The sequence below is a fragment of the Xyrauchen texanus genome, chromosome 31 (assembly GCF_025860055.1).
Source record: "Xyrauchen texanus isolate HMW12.3.18 chromosome 31, RBS_HiC_50CHRs, whole genome shotgun sequence".
In the NCBI taxonomy this organism is placed as follows: Eukaryota; Metazoa; Chordata; class Actinopteri; order Cypriniformes; family Catostomidae; genus Xyrauchen; species Xyrauchen texanus.
In genome coordinates, this window is record NC_068306.1 from 30,385,156 (window position 1) to 30,408,890 (window position 23,735).

General features: G+C 35.9%; 1 protein-coding gene across 4 annotated transcripts in view; it reads left to right on the forward strand.

Moving 5' to 3' along the window:
• Window positions 1–23,735, forward strand: part of dacha (dachshund a) — a 237,294-nt gene that overhangs the window by 101,129 nt on the left and 112,430 nt on the right. For all 4 annotated transcript variants that reach the window (XM_052100107.1, XM_052100106.1, XM_052100109.1 and 1 more), the window contains exon 2: window positions 6,200–6,315. In XM_052100107.1, the coding sequence (XP_051956067.1) occupies window positions 6,200–6,315 (116 nt within the window). The remainder of the gene's footprint in view (window positions 1–6,199; window positions 6,316–23,735) is intronic.

Consider the following 23,735-nt stretch of genomic DNA (forward strand, 5'->3'; position numbering starts at 1 on the left):
ACTTTTTATGACACTATCGGTTAGGTTTAGGGTAGGGAGTTAGGTTTTGTTCATTTGTTCAAAACTCGATAGAGCATTAATTGCATCAGTTTTAGTAAAAATATAACTCTATTAGCACCACACAGTGGACATTACGCTGAACATTCACAATACATGTAAGGAACCACATAAAATCGTCTAGCTTTTTATATTTTCATATTCCATAATACTTATATTCTAATCAAATAAATAGGCCACCACAGTTATGTAATTTTCATGAGATCAGGCTGAGTATATCAATAGACTTTTTGGAATGACATATTGTCACTGTTTCGTTGGTTAAAGGTGCTGTAAGCAATTTTATGTTCTGAAGCTTTCAAGTGACTGAGCCGTTGAATTAGCCATGCCCCCTCATTCCAAAACCCCGCCCTCCAAAGATCATTTTGAGAACAAAACCAAGCAAAAGAGCGGCATTGTTTGTTCCTGTGGCTGTAAAATTCAACATGGCACAATAGCGCCCTCAACAATCATTAGTAAATTTGTTGTTACAAACATTATTGCATAGAATTGTTTGCCAATTGGACACGTTTTATTTTAGTGTTCATATTATTGTAGGTAATTACTGAGTAATACTAATAAACTCTATTGCTGTATAATCATTTTTTAGAGCTACTTGTACTTGCATATTGTTATTGATATTACCGTAGTCGTTATTAATAGTAACACGTTATATGTGTTACATGGACACTGTAAAATGTAAAAGCGTTACCCAATTTATGTGTGAATGGATTAACAAACTATATACACAGAAATCTGTTTGCTCGGGTTGTTCGCTTAGCTGGCGAAACACTGAAAATACGAATTACAACTAATTTCCAACTGATAGAAGAATCCATTTTTTATTTAATGTTTCTTAGGCTGAATGAACGGCGCATCAAATTAAATATTTTGTAATATCTATGTAATCTGAATGAGTCAAAACATTTCTAAATTCAATTAAACATAATTACACCAGTTTACAAAAACTGTTGATTTAAATGTCCTTTTGCAGGTGTGCTTGGTATCCTTTTCATGGACAAAAGATGTTGTTATTGTTATGTTTACACAAACACACCATCATCAGCTAACGATTTATTAATTCTGCTGCCGCTGACCACCCTTTTGTTGTTGTGGCGATAAGTTAATTGGTGATTTTGCTTCTGTTTGTTAGAGCTGCAGTATTAATAGAACACTGGAAAACACTTGCTACTTGATGTACTTGGACACGATCCAATGATATGCAGCAGTAAAATTAGCATTTTGCTTTTCTGGCTTATTTTGCTCTGCCAGCACCCTTGTGCGAGGTTCGAACTGTCATGTACCTGTCTCTTTGAAAGCCCGTCTCACAGAGGAGTGTGAGAGATAAGTGTTTGTATGTTTCGTGTTGAATAATTTGTCAAATGTGTGTTCGACGTTATTGGGAGAGAATTTTTGCACTGCGCTTGTTCGTATTTGTACCATGACAGAGGATGATGTGTAACCATATGTTTGATTAGAGTTTGCTTGATGTGTCAGAGAGAGAGAGTTTATGAAATAGTTGTGGATGTTGCGTATGAAGTCTATGTGAAACGACATTCTCAAACTATTTGACTAATAATCCTTACTAATAATTACAAAAATGTTTACAACAGGATGTTCAATAAGAAAAAAAATGGAGGGTGTGAGTATTAAGAAATATTTTTAAAATCTTGTTTAAAACACATATTTCAAGTTCATACACCTGCAATCTTAGTGTCCATGAGGGTTTCATAATTTTTTATAAACATTTACACTCTAAAATTATATAATTACATTTGTATTATTCTGAATTGAGTAATATTTAACAAAATAAAATAAAAATAAACCAAGTAAAGTTTTATTAATAGAATTTTGATAAAAATTATACTATTCAATTTGCAAATTTTTTTTATGAAATTTAAATCTATTACAAATAGGCTTAAATGTTTTTTTGAGTGCGTTTTCTAAAAATAAATAAATAATTAAATACTTTAAAAATTTAATTATATATTAATATACATTTCTTGCTCCTTAAATACGTGAGAGTTTACACAACTTAATCAATAATTTAAAAAAGTTTTCAAACATACTATTTCAAGGCAAAAGATACTTTTTACAAACAGGGCCGTAACCAGCAATGAGGTCAACAAGGTCTGAACCTAGGTAAAATTGCCAGATTAAAAAACAAGAATTTAAGCTATATACAACTGATTAACGGTTCAACACTTCTTTGAGTGTCTGCCCGTGTGTTACAGAATAATTCAGTTTGGACAGTGGGCTAGATTGTTTTGTGTCCACTGTGTGTGAAAGAGTTCACATCATTGCCACTTAAACTTACAGTAATCAAAAAGGTGCATGTAAACAGAGGGCAGATCATTGCTGGCAGCATACCACATTCAGTAAAACAAAAGCAGTGATCATCATTATCTGTAAGTAACGTTCCCAAAACAGTAGCACACTAACAGGGATGTGCACATAGGTGTGACTGCCCCTTTGCCATCCTGAGCTGCTGTGGTGCATCATGTCCCTCTGGAGAAAGTAATTAATTTGCATATATTCTTTTTGTAGATGCATTTTATACACAGAATCAAAACTATTTATAAAGGCTATGATTACAAGTGCAACTCAGTCAAAAAGTTTTGGCCAAAAGTTTTTAATAATGTACAGATTTTGGTGTTTCGAAAGGAAATTGGTACTTTAATTCACGAAAGTGGCACTCAACTAATCACAATGTATAGTCAGGACATTACTGATGTAAAAAAACAGCACCATCACTATTTGAAAAAGTCATTTTTGATCAAATCTAGACAGGCCCCATTTCCAGCAGTCATCACTCTAGTGAGTAATCATGCTAAATTGCTAATTTGGTACTAGAAAATCACTTGCCATTATATCAAACACTGCTGAAAGCTATTTTTTTCATTAAACGAAGCTTAATATTGTCATTTGTGTTTGTTTTTGTGTTGCCACAGTATGCAATAGACTGGCATGTCTTAAGGATAATATTAGGTAAGAAATGGCAAAAAAGAAACCGCTGTCTCTAGAAACTCATTAGTCAATAATTGTTTTGAGGAATGAAGGCTATACAATACTTGAAACTGCCAAAAAACTGAAGATTTCATACAAAGGTGTACACTAGAGTCTTCAAAGACAAAGGACAACTGTCTCTAACAAGGACAGAAAGAGATGTAGAATGCCGGATGTACAACTAAACAAGAGGATAAGTACATCAGAGTCTCTAGTTTGAGAAATAGACACCTCACGTGTCCTCAGCTGACAGCGTCATTGAATTCTACCTGCTCAACACCAGTTTCATGAACAACAGTAAAGAGAAGTCTTATGGGAAGAATTGCAAAGAAAAAGAAAAGGTTAGACTGGGCAAAGAAACACAAACATTGGTCAACAGATAATTGGAAAAGAGTGTTATGGATCTTAACCCCATTGAGCTTTTGTGGGATCAGATAGACTGTGAGGTGCGTGAGAAGTGCCCGACAAGACGGCCACATCTATGGCAAGTGCTACAGGAAGTGTGGGGTGAAATGCCATCTGAGTATCTGGACAAACTGACAGCTAGAATGCCAAAGATCTGTAAAGCTATCACTGCTTTTCGTTTAGGATTTTTTGATGAGAACACTTTGAAGTAGTTTAAGAAGTTCTGAAAATGTTTTTGAAATTGTAATAGTAATTTTTCACTTTATTAATATCCTGACTATACATTGTGATCAGTTGAATGACACTTTGGTGAATAAAAGTAAGCAAAATCCACTAGTGTATGTATGTGTGTGTATATGTATATATATATATATTTGGACAAAAAGTCATATTGCGATTATTTTGAAAAATATTGCGATTTGCGATTTGAACTGCGATTATGATGGTAATGTTTTCCACATGTTCAACTGCAAAAGTTGGACTACAGGGGTTTTCACACTTGAACCCTCAGCAGCTGTCAAAACTGGTTATTAAAACTGGTTACATGTAAGCTTTCTGCTCAATGTCACTGTTAACTAAATTTCCCTGTTGCTAAAACTATAGTCATTGCCTAGTTTTTGCTGCCAGTCACTAATTCAGTATACACAAAATATAATTTAAAAATATAAATGTTACTCTTTATTCTTAAAAACTAGTAGCCTTATACAAACTATTCTTTGCTGTATATAAGATAGTCCTAAAGAATGAGGCTTAATGTCAAACTGAAGTTGAACTGATTTATTCAATTTGAAGTGAAAATATTTATTAGTTTGTCACCATTTAATTTAATAATATTTATTCATTATTTTATTATTTTTCATTTAGCAATGCACTATATTATAGTAACTAAATATTCGATATAGTTTTATTGTATGTATGTTCCTTCCTTTTCATTTTGTTGGATGTTTGGAATATTAGTTCCGCTTTCATTTGTTTCTTTCACTTGTTTCTGCGGGGAGTGTAATAAGGGCGACACGCTCTCTCGTGAGGTCAACAAATGACAGGAGAATGAAGAGATGTTTCTGGGAACCTACAGGTGTTACTGTTAATGCTGTTTGCTCAGCAATCATTTAAAGGGTAACTAAACCCTAAACCAACTTTTTTTAGTTAATGATCAGTAAGAATGGGGCTTTATTAGTACTGGTCATTGATTCAAGTAATTTTTTTGACATTTGTGTATAAAGTGTTTTAATTCTACAATATATGTTGTAAAAACGTCTGAGTGCTGCCCTCTTCAGGTTGAACGGTGGCTACTGCAGTTGAGTTTTCCTATTGGCTGTTGCGGTACTTCGTGACGTAAGCGGTGACAGCTGACGTAAGCAGGTTCCAGCTCACCATGCCAGATTCATATACATGTCGTCTTACGACCGTGTGAGGAATAATAATAACATAGAGTCTGACAGCAGCTGTCAATTAATCCGTCACTACGAGTCTCAGGTGCCCCCCCCAGCACCGCACTCGGTTCGTTCCCTCTATCCCCGCCGGGGTCTGCCCACTTTTCCAGCATTTTCAAATATTTCTAGTGGGTGGAGTCAGACTCTGAGCAGGTGTTTAGTTACCCTTTAATAAAGATGTTTGAATTATACCCCATCTTGTATTCCACGTTATTATTATGATATCTGTGCCTTGCGGAGACTGAGATGCTGCTACCGCATAAAAAACGCTTCACGCAGGACACGCCAGTTTAGTGTAAATAAAGCGTTTAGCGCACATAAGCAAACGGAACCGAACTCTTGAGCACTTCTGTTACTCTAAGCATGAGAGGGAGTTGTGGAGCACAGAACCGCTCTGAAATCACTGTAACAATGCTCTGACTTAATATAGACCGCACAGAGCAGCGCAAATACACTTTAAAGGGAGCAGACTATTTATTTATTGAATGAATGAATTAAATCGCAGCCCTTTGCAATTTAATAATCGCACAAGGTCATATCGCGGTTTCGATTTTATTTCGATTAATTGTTCAGCCCTACTGTTGTGCCGTTTTGCGATAAATGGCAAAAAAAACAAATGCATCTTTCAATGTAAAAACGTAATTAGGTTTCTTACCAGATGTAGTTTTTTTTGGACTTTCTCCCATAGATTATCTCTGCTGAGATGGGTGCCATGCTGTTTTGTAACATGACTGGATGCATCAAATGTTAACGTTTTACTGACAGTCCAGAGTGTCCTGAACTGAGATCAGTTGGTTTAAATGAAATTGAATTTTGCATAGGGGTCACACTAGGTTAAGTCTTCAGGGTCCATAAAAAGTATTTTATTTTATTTTTTGGCAAAATGGGTAAACAAATTTGTTTCACTCCTTTTTTTTCTTTTAATAATAATGCAAGATTATTCAGCATTATTTATGCCAACACCGCCAGACGGTTACACCACATGACATTTTTTACTTAAAGCTCCAGAAATTAATATCAAAACAACTTTGAACTCTGAAATTGAAAACACATTCATCACAGAGGTCTATTGTGAAGTAATTGTTTTGTGTGAATTGTATTTCTTATGTAGTTTTGAATAACTTAATAGATCAGGACGAAAAATGAGCACCATATCATTGCCCCATATTCAGGAATGTGTATTAACAGGCTTTACCAAAAAATGAAAATCTGTAATTTTCTCACCTTCAATATCATAAAAAACCTGCATGACTTTCTATATGCAAAAATGCAGAAAATGTATTTCATGCCATTAAAACATCTGTCATCTCTCTCTCCAGTTCTCGACCTGGTCGTCCTCCCAAGCGTTCTCTCAGTGTGGCGATGCAGGACAGCTCCCGTTTGCTCTCTCACAGTGTTCACGGCCTGCTATCTCCGGGTTTGCTCTCCCCGACAGGTAAGACCACCTCTCGTCCTGCTCACACACCTGGAAGACCTAAAAATACCAGCCTTTTCTTTCTCTTTGGTGGAATCTGGATAGTTTGTAGTGTTTACTATGGCAATTATCACTTTTATTATTGTTCATTATTTTGGCTAGTTTTTTTTTAAACCAAGGATCAGAATATCTTAGAGACCTTTGTTTTTTTAGCTTGTAAGCAACTACCTATAACACCTTAGCAACCACTTAGCAATGCCCTGACAACCACCCAGAACATCTTAGCATAATGGTGGAAAATTTAGCATGGACAAGCACCAGTCATATTTTCATAAAAAAAAAAATAAATGTTAAAATCTATCTTTTTATCTTTGTTGTCTTTCTATCTTTTTTTTATTTTCTCTCCTCCTCCCACTCCTCCACCTTCTGCAAATCATCTCATATTGATTTTCCCCCTCTGTCCTTCACTGGCCACCACTGCATCTCAAACAGAGGTTAAACTATTGGATTTCTGTAGCCTCCTTTGCTGTTTTCCTGCACACGCATTTGCTTTCTCTCTCGCTCTCTTTATCCCTCTTTCATCTCTCAGGCCTTTTGAATACAATCCTTTTCAAAAGAATTGTTTTAGTGCTTTAAAACAAAATCCCAAACCACTGGCCACCACCTGCATGTTTGAGAGAGCATGTTTATATTTACGTCTTAAGTTTTGATAAAAATGCATAAATGCAAGTGTACTGTGGTGTTCAAAAGTTATAAGTGCTTTTCTTTATTTTCTTAATCAAACATTTTTTTTCATTACAAATTATACAGGATAATCAGCATTACAATTTGAGAGAAAAGTTGACTTGAAAAATGTATTTTGTTGTATCCCCCTTTTATTATATTTTTTCCCCTTCTATAAATTTTTATTTGCCCATACTTTTTTGTGCCCCTTATATTTTGATATGTCCTTCCACCTGTATTTAGTTTTCTCCCCATATATTTTGCATCATATATTTTCAGCCTGTATTTTGTTTTGTCCTCCTGTATGTTGTATTACCCCCAATATTTTGTTTTGTCCGCCAATATTTTATTTTGTACCTTTGATTTTGTTCCCCCTCCCTTCTGTTTTTGATTTGTTCCCCTATATTTTGTTTTGTGAACCTGTATTTTGTTTTGAACCCCTGTATTTTTTCCCTCCTGTAATATTTTGTGCCCCTGTATGTTGTTTTGCCCACCTGTTTTTTGTTTTGTTCCCCTGTTTCCCCCCACCCTGTATTTTGTTTTGTCCCACTGTATGTTGTTTTGTCCACCTGTATTTTGTTTTTTCCACTTATATTTTGTTTTGTCCTGCTGTATTCCCCTCAATGTTTTTGTTTTGACCCCATGTTTTTAGTTTTGCACCATATATTTAGTTTTGTCCCCTTGTATGTTTTTCTTTTTTTTTTTTTTTTTTGTCTGCCTGTATTTTGTTTTGTCCCCCTTTATTTTGGTTTGTTCCCCTGAATTTTTGGTATGTTGTTCCTCCTGTATTTTATTTTGTCTTCATATATTTTGGTTTAGTGGAAGCAAGGAAATTTGACATTTTGTACAAAGGACTTAACAACGTCAAAGTCACAAATTTGCTTCTTTATATAGAAAAGAATCTTAAATGATTCTTATTTAGTTTACATTGTTACAACCTAAAAATATTCAAATGCTGAAGCTTTCAACAGTTATTATTTCCAGGTTTAGTGTAAACAAAATTTTGAGTGTCAGATTTGTTTTGTGTGGACTTTTAAACCCCACTGTACATCTCGTTTAATGTTCAATGCTGTAATATTCTGCTCTAATATATCATGTTCACTATTCTCCTGAAGTTACAGTTACATACCAACTGCTTGTTAATATTAACTTTGCTCTAATACATTCACGTCATGTTCGTTGTACTCCGTAAGTCAGCATTCCACTCCTTTCCTTTTAACTTGGGCTCACTAAATTGCTGATGGTAGTGGCAATTTAGCTCTCACAATGGCCAGCGAGCATATCGATTTGTGCTGTACGGAGTAGCCAGAGCAGTCCGTTAGCCGGCCCTGCTGATTGATTTTAGATGACTCTGTTATTTCTGCTGGGCGGCTCCAGGATGGGGGAAGGAGCTCTTTAAATGTGCGTCCACATTTCTCTCAATCCCTCTGCTCATCAGGGAATGGCAGGACGTTTGCCATCACCTCAACGTCAACAAACGTCTGACTTTGTCGGATGTGATGCAATTAGAGAACAAAGTTAGTTAATAGGGACATAGATTAACTATTTTGTGATGCTGTCTTGCTATATTGTACAGGTAATTAATTTCTACCAGTGTCATAGCATTCCTTTGTCAATCTTTTTTTCTTTTTAGAGGAATAGTTCACCCAAATATTTAAATTCTTTCGTCATATACATATCCTCTTGTTGAAAAAAAAAAACCCTGACTTTCTTAATTGCCTTTTTTCTTCTATGACACTCAAAAGGAGATGTTTAGCAGAATTTCGAGGTTGCTCTTTTCCATAAAATGAAGGCAAATATTGTCCGGGGGTGTCAAGGTCCAAAAATGACAAAAAGCAACAAAAAAGTAGTCAATACAACTTGTGCACTATATCTCAAGTCTTCTGAAGCCTTCTGAAGTAATTGTATAGTTTTCTATGAGGAAAAGACTGAAATTCAAGTAATTATTTGCTCAAAATCTACCCCTCCACCATAGCTCTCAAAGCTCTTTCGTGCTTCTGCGTATTTGAATTTGCCACATTGTGATCGGTCATGTGACATTTTAAAACAAATGGAATTCAGCATCATCGATGTCAAACTTGATGTGCCGCATATATGTTAATGCCATGCAGTGATGCTGGTATGGAACATGGAAGGTGAGTAAATAATGGCAGAATTTTAGCAAAGTTTGGCAAAGAACTGTTCCTTTAATGATATTCTGCACAATCCAAAGTTTAGTTTAGTATTATATATATATATATATATATATATATATATATATATATATACTGTATAGTGTCACATAAAAACATTTATGTATAATGTATGACAATAGATCAATTGTTATTATATTATTTTTTATCTAAATAAACAGAAAAGGAGGCAACATTTTTGGATTCCCTCCAACTGTATCCTCAATGCTGCATTTTTTTCTTGTTGTGGTTCTGTGCATAAATCCACGATTCCTGAGATTTCATCACTGCTAAATGAAATAACCTCCAAATGCATTTAAGAAAATCTCAATCTATTCTCTGTGACAGCAATACGAACATACTGTGAAACCTGAGTGGCTGAACTAACTCTTGCTGAGTAATCGTTCACTATTATAAACAGTCACTTGCATTGCTTGATTTACTGTTGTATCGTCCCCTTATAGCACAAAATGCACAAGCAAATTTAGTCAAGCAGCTCAAACTATTCAAAGCAGTCATTTTCCATACATCGTTTGACATTTTGCGCAATTGTACAGCCCTTCCATTTGAAATATCTAAAATAATACAGTTTTTACCTTATCTATTATTCAAATCAAATGTTATAATTTGCAACTCTTTAATTGAGATAGAAACAAATGGAATTATTAATGGCATAATTATCATTTAGTGTTGATTCTAATTACATTTGTCCTTATTATAGTCAGTAATTATGCAATTATGTATTTTTAACAAATTCATTTATGACTACATAAAATGAAATAATTGTTTTAATAATTATAACTGGTATTAAAAAAGAAAAACAACTTGCTATCTAAAACGATATGTTCAAACATATACTTGAAAAACAAATCTAAATAAAAAAATCTATTTTGAAAGTGAATGTGCAGCCATACATACAGTTCACTACAAACATACCTTTGAGGCATCTTAATTAGTAGTGCATTCTATAGCAGTGTTACAAACAAATCATCAGATTCTGATCAGAGTTGTCATTTAATTATTAACAGCTATTTGTGCAGTTATTTCCAACTAATGCTATAATTAGGCAGAACAAAGTGGCGGCTCGACTGATCCAGCGCTCAGTAGAGGATATCAATGCTCACCAACACCTTCAGAGGAAGAAAAACAGCTAGAGAAAGACGTCTCTAGAGAAATGAAGCATTTTCTCTTCTCTCCAAGCTCTCTGCTGTGTTTCCAGTTAAGACAGAGCATCTAACTGAAGTAGGGGTGGTAATAAACCAGGTGTTGTTGTGAGGTTTGTTTTTGCATTTAGTTTCGTGGATTGCTGTTGACAGAAACAATAGAAGCTTGTGGCACTTTAGGAGAGAGAGAGAGAGAGAGAGAGAGAGAGAGAGAGAGAGAGAGAGAGAGAGAGAGAGAGAGAGAGAGAGAGAGAGAGAGAGAGAGAGAGAGAGAGTGTTTTTTTTTCTTTATTATGGGGCAATGTTTGCCTCCTGAAACTGATTTTTGAGAGGTTATTTTTCTAACATATCACACAATACATCACCCTTTATTTCCAATGCTTTAATTTAATACATAGACTAGAAGACTACATAATACTAGAGTATCAATCTTCACTCTACATTGTAAATATGTGGGTTATTTTTGTAATTTTTTGCAGGCATTATAACAGGACTTAAAGGAATACCCCATGTTCAATACAAGTTTTGCTCAATTGACAGCATTTGTGGCATAATATTGAATACCACAAAAAGTAATTTTGACTTGTCCCTCCTAGATATATATATATATATATATATATATATATATATATATATATATATATATATATATATATATATATATATATATACACATACACTCACCCTCAGACGGGCCGGTCTGAGTATTTCACAATCTGCTCAGTTATTGGGATTTTCACGCACAACCATTTCTAGGGTTTACAAAGAATGGTGTGAAAAGGGAAAAACATCCAGTATGCGGCAGTCTTGTGGGCGAAAATGCCTTGTTGATGCTAGAGGTCAGAGGAGAATGGGCCGACTGATTCAAGCTGATAGAAGAGCAACTTTGCCTGAAATAACCACTCGTTACAACCGAGGTATGCAGCAAAGCATTTGTGAAGCCACAACACGCACAACCTTGAGGCGGATGGGCTACAACAGCAGAAGACCCCACCGGGTACCACTCATCTCCACTACAAATAGGAAAAAGAGACTACAATTTGCAAGAGCTCACCAAAATTGGACAGTTGAAGACTGGAAAAATGTTGCCTGGTCTGATGAGTCTCGATTTCTGTTGAGACATTCAGATGGTAGAGTCAGAATTTGGCATAAACAGAATGAGAACATGGATCCATCATGCCTTGTTACCACTGTGCAGGCTGGTGGTGGTGGTGTAATGGTGTGGGGGATGTTTTCTTGGCACACTTTAGGCCCCTTAGTGCCAATTGGGCATCGTTTAAATGCCACGGCCTACCTGAGCATTGTTTCTGACCATGTCCATCCCTTTATGGCCACCATGTACCCATCCTCTGATGGCTACTTCCAGCAGGATAATGCACCTTGTCACAAAGCTCGAATCATTTCAAATTGGTTTCTTGAACATGACAATGAGTTCACTGTACTAAAATGGCCCCCACAGTCACCAGATCTCAACCCAATAGAGCATCTTTGGGATGTGGTGGAACGGGAGCTTCGTGCCCTGGGTGTGCATCCCACAAATCTCCATCAACTGCAAGATGCTATCCTATCAATATGGGCCAACATTTCTAAAGAATGCTTTCAGCACCTTGTTGAATCAATGCCACGTAGAATTAAGGCAGTTCTGAAGGCGAAAGGGGGTCAAACACAGTATTAGTATGGTGTTCCTAATAATCCTTTAGGTGAGTGTGTATATATATATATATATATATATATATATATCAAAATAAGCAAAAATTGTAGTTACAATGCAAATTAGACTCAATTAACAGCAAAACAATTTATAAAAAAGTATTTTGACTAGCGAATCATTTCGACTTCATTATTTAAAAATAATTAAAATAACAATGGTTACAGTAAGTGACTTTCAATGAAAGTGATTGGGACCAGTTAAACGTTAAAATATGTTTCAAAAGAAAAGCCACAAGACTTAGTTAAATGTAAACATGATTTAAGTGTGATAAAACCACTTTCTTATCTTATCTATTAGTTTTTTTTACTGTACATTTACATGATATACAATATATCTTTGCTGTTATGACATCCAAACCCTGTAATCCTGGCATTGCATAATTTAGGTTAGTAAGCTATTGCGTCCAGTAAAATCATGTTCAAAGTTCTGGTCACCTTTCACTTGTATTGTATGGACCAACAGAGCTGAGATATTCTTCTAAAAATCTTAATTTGTGTTCAGCAGAAGAAAGAAAGTCATGAGGTTGAGTAAATGGTGGGAGAATTTTCATTTTTGGGTGAACGATCCCTTTAACATTTATACCGTTAACATCTTGTGACAATTCTTATGAGCATATTTTTAGTGGTCTTCAACTGTGCATATTTTAGCATTTATGAACTGGTCCCCATTCACTTCCACTGTAAGTGACTTACTTTAACAGTTTTTTTATATAAACAAAGGGCTATTCGAAATGATTATTATTCATATATTTTTTTGCAATCGATGTTATATCATACATTCTGTTAATCAAGCTTAACTGGTATTGAACTTTGTACATTCCTTTAATATCCAACATTTTGCTTTTTTTAAGGATGCTTAGACAGTTTTACTGGAAAACAAGACAAAAATATGAGAAAGAAAATGTTTATTTGCACTGTTGTTTCCAGCTCACACTCTGTTCTGGGTCTGAGTCTGTGCCAACTGCTGATAACCGATAACTGATGGGTGGCACTGATGTGAAATGTCTGCGAAAGGACACTCTCTCAAACTCACACATTCCCACACACACTTTCACTGCCATTGTCTTCATACATACACACTTGTAGAAAACAACACAAACCTGTCCATACACACACACTTTCTGTCTCTCTCTTTCTCGGTGGGTGAAAACAATTGCAGGCCTAGCTGGTGACTTTGATGAATGGCATGTCCCTTTGGGGAGCAGTTTCACCATCTGTTTATCCCCCCCTCCCCGAACAGGCTCACACACACATGTGCTGAAACCCACAGCACACACAGAGTATTTAAGACTGCCGCTGGCTCCGTTATGCACCTGTAAACACTCTCGAGCTCACAGCGCTCAAGATATCTTTTTCCAAGTACCTAGAGTCTAGTTGTAAACCATTGTTTCTACATTATTTAGTACAATTAGTACTCTGTGTTCCACTATATTCTGTCATAATTTACTCACCCTCATGTCATTCCAACAGCTTGTTCCCGTTCACGTGAGAACTTTGGTTGGATTTCTTGCTAAACAGAAATGCAAGTTCTTGCGTGAATTCATGATCCACTAAAAAACAAGCTCAAAGCACAATGGACGACAAAATATTTGCTATAAAATTACTTCAATTTGACTTCAATTTTTTACAAAAATAAAAAGTATGTCTTCAGAAGACTTGGAATATGATGAACAAGTTGGGCTTTCATAACAATTTTGGGTTGTATTTAAATTTTTAAAGTGAGGCACTTTCCCTTGCTATTGTATTGAAAAGACGCTGGGGGATCTTCACTGAATTAGATTTTTTGATCCGCAGAATGTCATACAGGTTTGTGGAAACAATGTTTGGTTTTCAACCAGAAACCTTTGTGAGGGTCACACTTCCTTCTTCTGTTTCTGAACTGGTCACTTGCTTTGCCTGGAGGGGTTAAGTGTGTGTGCATGTGTGTGTATGTAGGAATAAAGCTAGGATAAATAAAACATGGAGATCGGTTTAGTGACATATGGTCCAGCACAGCTCATCTCTTGCATTCTAATGAACCCTAAGCCTTTCAAACTGTGAGAGACTACAGCTTTGTGTTGTCAGGAATACAGGAATCAGTGAGAACCAGTGAGCATTTGCATTCATTTTAACCTTCCATTCATGTGGACTCTTTGTAAGTTGTGTGTACAACAAAACCAAACTTATTTTTTTATTTTTGAGAGGGTTGTTTTTTTTAGCACAGATCATCAATACGATTTGTAAAATGGCATAAGGAGTCATGTGTTAACAAATGCATCTTGAAGTAGCACAGTCGTGCAGTTTTAACAAATGCAAATAATCCACAGTTGAACACAAATTAACCTTGTAATTTGCGGGAGCGAATGAACAATGCCATTAGCACGTTTGTGACTTTTTTTAAAGGTGATGGCAGATTAATCTTGGAATAATTGTTTAATGTCAACTCGTAATTAAGTATAATTGATGAAATGTTGCTTGAAATATCACTTAAAGAAATAGTTGAAATTTTGTTGAAACTGAAATTTTTCATAATTTACTACATTCCAAGTCTGTATGACTTTCTTATGCAGAACACATAAGACGTCTTTTCAATACAATGGCAGTTTATAGCAACTCACTTTAAAGCTTAAAATAATACCCAAAGTATCATAAAAGTTGTTCATTCATCTCATGCAAAATGTTGGGGATGGGACGGTATGGTTATCTCTCTATTCGGTTCGATATAGGATATGAGGGTCATGATATAATCTTGATTCAATATAATAACACTTAAATGACAAAATATTAAAGAAATGTTTTACTTTCTGGAAAAAAATATGTTTGAGCAAAATGCTCATTATAATTTATCATAAAAATAAAGTTCTTTAATACACAATATAAATGCTCAAATTTAAATAATAAGAGTGTCTCATATACTTTTCTCTGTAAGAAAAGATCACAAACAAATAAGCTTTCAAATAGTATATCATTTCAAATATCATTCATGTTGATGAGGTGCAGAACAAGCAATAAAATAAAAATTATAACATTATATTAATTTTAGATTATGAAATTGTAGATATTATAATGATATATAATCTGTACAATTTACAAGTAAAAGCACTGAGTTTACATTCATTTGTAAAAAAAAAAAAAAGAAATGCTAAAAAGTTTACTGTCACTTTAAGGGTTCATTGAGCGCCTCCCAGTTCCGGTTCAGCGAACATCAACAAGAATCTTTTTTTTTTTTTAGCTCATCCATGCTGTGTGAGATTAAAATGTATGTTTCTTTTTACTTTTTTATCTGACTGTATAGAACAGAAAAGATGTTAAGATACATTATTAAATGAAAGTGGAGTTCGCAAGCACTTTTCATCAAAACAAGATGATTTTCCAAGTATTCCAGTTCTTAAATATCTAAAAGATAAATTCAAGCACTTCAAGGACCTTGTAAACAGTGTAGAAAAAAGCACAGTAGTGTTACAATCAATTGATAGAGAGATTCTGATGTTTGATGGGTAAATTTATTTATGATCAGATGGACAGAATTTCGTAATATCGAGTTTCACATCAGTATGGTTTCAAATTTTTTTTGGTTCGCAATATATCAAAATTCGATATATCGTCCCATCCCTAGAAAATATACCAAGTATCCTGAAGGCATATGAAGGTTTTGGTAAGAAAAACAATGCCAGATTGAAATCATTTTTAGTGAAAATCGTGATGTTTGTCGATGGCAGTTTTGACTCGTTCCTCACTTTGGTTAAACAAACAAAAATACTTGTTCACAAAAATCCACTTACAATGAAAGTTTAGGGGCATTATGGGATACATTGCCCTGTAAAACTGAGCTACAAATTTATTGTATTAGCTTTAGCTGTATTCATCGCTGAACATTTCTTGAAGAAATGTATGATGGTATATATTTTAGATAAAGTTTTGCTGTATATAATGAATTGGGGGTTTGTTTTATCATTTACCCCAGATATGATGAAATGCAAAGTACTGCTGTATAATACACACACACACACACACACACACACACACACACACACTCACACACTCACACATAAACAGACCTCCATCGTCCCCCAGGTGCATAGGTGGGTGGCCTTCAATCCCCATTTAATGAAGGCTATACTTTTTTCTTTTTTCTTTATCACAGAGTGATCTGCCTGTCTTCAAACACACTAGCAGGAGACATCTCAATAGCTCTTCATTATTGCAGGCAGAGCCTGTGAAAAAAAAAAATGAACACATCATAATTACAAGAGCACACACTGGCTCGGGGATGGAGAGAGAGCGCAATAAGGAAAAAGAGAGAAGATCTTTAAGTGCTTATTTCCATTGCTCTTGTGATAAAGACAAGCCCGGCTACTCTCCATTGGTTTCCCATTGCTTCTGTCCCACTCCCTGCAACAAATTTAAATTAACGTCATTTGTTGAGTCAATGCATGGTTATATCAGGATGCTCAGACAAACAATATCTTCTATGCATTGCAAACCACCCCTTGAGATTGTCTGAGTGGTCGCATGGCTGTCAGTCTAATATGCATCAAGCATTAACACTTTTTGTCTTTTCGTGATCAGATAGGCTAGCTGCCCGATCTGTAACAACACATGATGTGACCAAGTGTAAATATATATTATATTTATCTAATTATGCTGTTTAACACAGGGGTTTAACGCCAAATTTAACAATCCCCTTGTGAGGGGCCCCCTTTGAGAGAAAAGTAGTAAACATTGTGTTATAGAGACTTTTGTTTGCAAAATGAAATAATGGGCTTTTTCATTGTCATTGTACTACGGCCAAAATAAATAATTATTTGATAAAATATTTACTTCTTATTAAGTTGAAAGGGGTAACTTTGTTATTATGGAAAATTTTTAGATGCATAAACCCAAAGATAACCATTTTGAATTAAATTTTAAAAAGAATATCACAAACTAAATTTTATTTGAAATATTTACATTTATTGAGAAAAGCAATATACTGTAGTTTCAAAGCAGCTTTACAGAGAATAGTAAATTACAATTCTTATTAAGATTATATTATCTAAGATGTTTTTTCATAATATATGAAATTATATGCCAATTAAATGTTATAGCTGTATATAGCTGCCAATACAATCATTTTGATTATTCTAATGATTTCAGAATGAAACTGTAATAATGTCAAATAATGTCAAAATTTTTACACTTGTTGCGGGGCTGCCTTGCGACCCCCTGGGAGTTCCCGGACCCTAGTTTAAAGAAACCCCTGGTTTCGGCTAGCTTTATCGTGTTCAAAGTTTCTCATCCTCAAACATATTTTTTGAAGAATTAATAACTGTTGAGACGTCCACCTACAGAACTCTAGCGATGTGAAACTCATCTGTCTGTTTGTCAGCCGCTGGCCTCCTTATCATTATGCCGCTCGGCAGCGTTAGCTCTATAATTAGCCACTTAATTAGCAAAAGCAACTTGATTGACAGTTTGGAGCCAATGACTCACGTTCAGGACAAACGTCTGAGAGTGTGTGTGTGTTGTTCGGGTGTGTTCGCACCACCGGTGACACCTTAAGATCAATCCCACACTGGCATGCTAAAACCTCTTATACTAGGCTAGTTGATCTGTGTGAGTCAGAGATTACAAAAGTAGGATTAGTTCTGCGGAATGATACACATTTGTTAATCCCAAATAAATGATATCGTCTTTAGGAAGCCTCGAAGGGACATATTTCACTCGGGTACCTTAGGATGAAATATTGTTAGAGTAGAAATCTTGTTACCACTGCGAAAAGAGGCTAATAGTTGTTTCACAACGTCTTTGCAATTAAAGAATACATTAGTATTGGTAGAAATGACTAATTTCTTTAATAGGAGTGAATGATGTATGATGCACATTATGTGAGATTAAAGAAGATGCTAATACAAAAAAAAAATTGTATGGTTCGTGGCAAAAATGTGGGTGCAAAAAATGCCCTTGTAATATATATATATACACACACATATACTGGTGGCCAAAAGTTTGGAATAATGTACAGATTTTGGTGTTTCGGAAGGAAATTTTTAATTGAATTCACCAAAGTGGCATTCAACTGATCACAAAGTATAGTCAGGACATTACTGATGTAAAAAAACAGCACCATCACTATTTGAAAAAAGTAATTTTTGATCAAATCTGGACAGGCCAAATTTCCAGCAGTCATCACTCCAACACCTTATCCTTGAGTAATCATGCTAAATTGCTAATTTGGTTCTAGAAAATCACTTGCCATTATATCAAACACAGTTGAAAAATATTTGGTTCATTAAATGAAGCCTAACATTGTCTTTGTTTTTGAGTTGACACAGTATGCAATAGACTGGCATGTCTTAAAGTCAATATTAGGTCAAAAATGGCAAAAAAGAAACATCAGTCAATAATTGTTTTGAGGAATGAAGGCTATACAATGCTTGAAATTGCCAATTGCCAAAACTGAAGATTTCATACAAAGGTGTACACTAGAGTCTTCAAAGACAAAGGACAACTGTCTCTAACAAGAACAGAAAGAGATGTGGAAGGCCAGATGTACAACTAAACAAGAGGATAAGTACATCAGAGTCTCTAAAAAAATAAAAAAGGATACTTATTACAAATGGTTTCCAACATTTGACATTGTGAATTTGGCATTGTGAACATGTGATTTTACGACTTCATACATCAATCATTACGTCTGTGTGTTGCTGCCAGTTACTGCATGATAATAAAGTGCACAAAATATACAAGATTAAAAAGAAAGTGCAGAAAATCTGAGCACCGATTCTTTAGGTTATACTTGGATTTAATTTAATCGCAAACATGACGTTTAGTGCAGAATTTAGAGTTATTTTAGTGGAGTAGGCTACCTGTATTATTCAGCTTTAGATTCAGGCTACGTTCTTCTCATCTGTGTCACTGCTTGCATGTTGATAGCAGTCATTCTGAAGAAGATCTGTGAGGTCTTGTCCATGTGAATGTGCTTTAAAAGACCTCAGAAAAAAATTGTGGACCTCCACAAGTCTGGTTCATCCTTGGGAGCAGTTTATAAACACCTGAAGGTACCACGTTCATCTGCACAAACAATAGTATGCAAGTATATACACCATGGGACCACACAGCCATCATACCGCTCAGGGTGGAGACGTATTCGGTCTCCTGCGAAAAGTACAAATCAATCCCAGAACAACAGCAAAGGACCTTGTGAAGATGCTGCAGGAAACAGGTAAACAAGTATCTATATCCACAGTACAAAAAGTCCTATATCAACATAACCTGAAAGCCAATTCTCCAAAACCACCATAAAAAAGCCAGTTTGCAATTGTACAAATATCTTGATGAACAAAAATTTTACTTTTTGGCCATAACGTCCATTGATATGTTTGGAGGAAAAAGGGTGATGCTTGCAAGCCGAAGAACACTATCCCAACTGTGAAGCATGGGGGAGCAGCATCATGTTGTGTGGGTGCTTTGCTGCAGGAGTGACTGGTGCACTTCACAAAATAGATGGCATCATGTTGAAGGAAAATTAAGTGTATATATGGAAGCAATATCTCAAGACATCAGCCAGGAAGATAAAGCTCGGTCGCAAATGGGTCTTCCAAATGGACAATGACCCCAAGCATACCTCCATAGTTGTGGCAAAATGGCTTAAGGAAAACAAAGTCAAGATATTGGAATGGCCATCACAAAGCCCTGACCTCAATCTGATAGAAAATTTGTGGGCAGAACTGAAAAAGCATGTGCGAGCAAGCCTGACTCAGTTACACCAGTTCTGTCTGGAGAAGCTCGTGGAAGGCTACCCAAAAATTTTGACCCAAGTTAAATCATTTAAAGGCAATCCTACCAAATACTAACAAAGTGTATGTAAACTTCTGACCCAATGGGAATGTGATAAAATAAATAAAGGCTGAAATAAGTCATACTTTCTTCTATTATTCTGACATTTCACATTCTTAAATATAAAGTAGTGATCCTAACTGACCAAACAAATGGAATGTTTTCTATGATTAAATGTCAGGAATTGTGAAAAACTGAGTTTAAATGTATTTGGATAAGATGCATGTAATCTCCAACTGATTCGCCTCTGACCTCTGTCATTAACGAGCCATTTTCATCTGCAGAACTGTTTCTCACTGGATGTTTTTTGTTTTTTGCACCATTCTGAGTAAATTCTAGAGAATTATTTTGCATGAAAATCCCAGGAGATCAGCAGTTACAGAAATACTCAGACCAGCCTGTCTTGCACCAACAATCATAAATCACTGAGCTCAATTTCTTTCCCCATTCTGATGGTTGATGTGAACATTAACTGAAGTTCCTGAGCCATATTTGCATGATTTTACATATTACAGCATATTACACTGCTGCCACATGATTGGCTGATTAGATAATCGCATGAATAAGTAGGTGTACCTAATAAAGTGGTCAGTGAGTGTAAATTACAGCAATATACAATAAACAGTATATTGATCACAGTTTTTCATTATTTCAATGAATTAAGAGGTTGTCTGAATAATCTGACCATGTTAATTACTCATCAGGCACCTGCAGCTAAATGAGCTTGTGCTTACCAGAAATAGTTCTTGTTCTCCATGTGAAGGGCATCAACACAAGCACATACACACACACACACACACACTGGACACCTCGTAAAGAATTTCAATAGATGCATGCATTAAAAAGGGGCCAAGAAAACAAAAAGTCTCAGCATCCTACGGCGAGCTTTATTAATTTTGACAGTGCAGTATGTAAATGGATATTTTAGTGCTTACTCTGCTAGTTAACCAGGTACCGGCCATGCTGACACTTCTTCCCCTTGTAAAAAAGGAAAGGAAAATAAGAGAGAACGTCAATAGCACATCGATAAAGTCACACAAATTTTTATACACTGTCCTCGACTTTGCCCTCATCTGCACAATTTTTTTTTCTTTTTTTTTACTTAACATCAAAGTTCAAGATCTGACTTAATCTGGTATTAAATTGAATAAAAGGGCAACCTTGTCTAAATTAATAAGTCAGTGGCGAAATGCGCTTTCAACATTCAGAAAGGTTACACAAAGGCTAGCCTTCAAGTGCGGCACCAGCATGCAGAACGAGACGCAGATAGACTGATGCTCAATGTTTTCTCTTTCACATAGACTCTTGCTGTGTTCATGAGACATGGGAGACACTATCCTAACTAGAAACCTATCCTTTGTGGCTTTTATTATCTAGCTAAAGACAAATATCTGATGCATAAAAAGCAAATGTGTAATTAAGGTAGTCTGGCAAAGGAGAAGTTTATTTGTGTCTTAAATGATGTTCAAGTCACTGTAGACCGTTCTCACTGCATTGACAATCGTGTTTGGGATTTTTTTTTTCTTTTTGGAAAAAATCCCTTAGATGTAAAATTTTAAGAACATTGATGAATCATTAAAAACTCTTTTTTTTTTTTTAAAGGGAAAAGAAGACTAGTGTAGTATTTTTATTAAAAAAAAAAAATATTTTCAGATTAGGCTTGTCCGGATACTACAGTTTCAGCAATCTATACAAATACCAGTGAAATTTCGATATTCATGTTACCACTTTCAAAACCAAAGCAAAAGCTAATATGCATTTTTTTATATATATATTTAGTAAGCTAAATATTAATATAAATATTAACAAATTAAAAAAAATGTCATGTTGGCTTCACGTATTTCTCATGAAATTAAACAAAGCGGAATAAAGTGTGCGTTAATAACGCATTGATAAGGTTTGTTGTCGCTAGGACGTTATTTTCCAGGGCTTCAAACACCACCCGAGCAACTGCCATTGAGATAAAAGGCAACGCTGAGCATAACTCTCTCTGTGTATATTAGAGCTGCTTGGTCCCATATGAGCAACATTAAATGCCTGTATGCGATTGAAGGGAGCGCAACAGGTGCATCAAACTAGCACCATAAAAGCTCTGCCTTTTCACTTCCTCTTTATCCCTTTTTCTGTCTCACTCTCTCTTGTTTTCTCACACTTTCTTCGGCCACTGGAGTGGATCAGTCAAATTATCGAGTGGCAAAACTATTTCGGCGCCCGGGGGCCGGCAGAGCTGCCACTTCCCATCAGCCCCATCGCCAGTCAGCGACCAACTGTTTTCATTTGGGTCCTCTTGTTTCATTATTATGGCTACTGGAGCTAATCCTACGAGCAAACCCCCGGCCGGCCCGCCTGTCACTATTGTTTCAGCTCTCGGATGCACCTTGCCTTCAGTAGGAGGGCCGTTCTAGTACCAGCCCATGACGGAAGTGAGCTTTTTCAGACGGAGAGAGAAGAGAGCTCATCAATCACATTAGACTCACTTGGACAGGCTTAAAGCCACCCACTCTCTCTCTATCTCTCTCTCTTTCTCTCTCGCTCTCTCCTTCTCTCTCTCTGTCTGTACCTCTCATTTCCCTATAAGACTGGCCACAGTGGTTTCCGTCATTACCATTCTCTACTTTAGTCAAACACGAGTCCAGACTACCCAATAATAGACACAAATTAGTCATTTGTGGACAAACAGTAAGAGTATAGAGCTATAAAACGAACGTGGATTGCATAGATTAGATAATTTGGTCTTGAAAGAGTTTAATATGTAATATTGATATACATATGGCAGATATCACCATTACTAGTTATATATTTTCCCCTTGTGTAAAAAAAAAAAATACATTCCTTAAACTTTTTCACTGTGGACTTCTAGAAAGTTTTTTGAAAATATACACTCATTTCAAATCAGATCATTGCAACGTGCTCCAAAAAAGTTGAGTTAGTTGAGTGTTTGCCACTGTGAAATATCCCAGTTTCTTCTAATAACAGTTATTAAGCATTTGGGCATTGAAGACACATGTTTGTTAAGTTTAGTAAGCAGAATTTTCCCCCATTCTTCCATCAATTATGCAGGTCTTCAGCGGCGCAATTGTACGGGGCCTTCGCTGCTGAATTGTGCACTTCAAAATGCACCACACATTCTCAATTAGAGACTGGTCAGGACTGCATACAGGTTAATCTAGCACCTGAACTCATGCTTATGCAGCCATGCTCTTGTAATCTGGACAGGATGTGGTTTGGCGTTGTCCTGCTGTAAAACCTCTTCTGAATGCGTGTGATCTCCGATCCCGCAGAAGTCACTGTCTTAAATACCATCTTTCATCTGTAATGGATTTCATGAACATGGGCTTGGGATTTTTTTAGTAAACCTTTGCCAGTCAGCACCATTCACCACTGCATCCGCAGATACAAGTTAAGGCTTTACTATGCAAAGCAGAAGCTGAACATCAACACTGTCCAGGAGCACCATTGACTTCTCTGGGCTCAGTCTCATCTGAGATAGAAAGTAGAACAGTGGAACTGTGTTTTTTGGTCCAACGAGTCCACATTTCAAATAGTTTTTGAAAGAAACAAAAAACAAACAAACAGCTGTTATGTTCTCCGGGCCAAAGAAGAAACAGGAACATCCAAGCTGTTAGATCAGCGTCAGGTCCAAAAGCCAGTGTCTGTATGGGCCAGGGGTGTGTCAGTGTCCATGGCATGGGTAATATGCACATCTGTGATGGCCCCAGTAATGCAGACAGATATATACAAATTTTGGAACAGCATATGCTGCCATCCAGATGCGCTTTTCCAGGGACGTCCCTGCTTTTTCCATTAGGGCAAACCACATACTGCCTGGATTTCAAGTACATGGCTGTGTAATCAGAGAGTGTGAGTGCTAGATTGG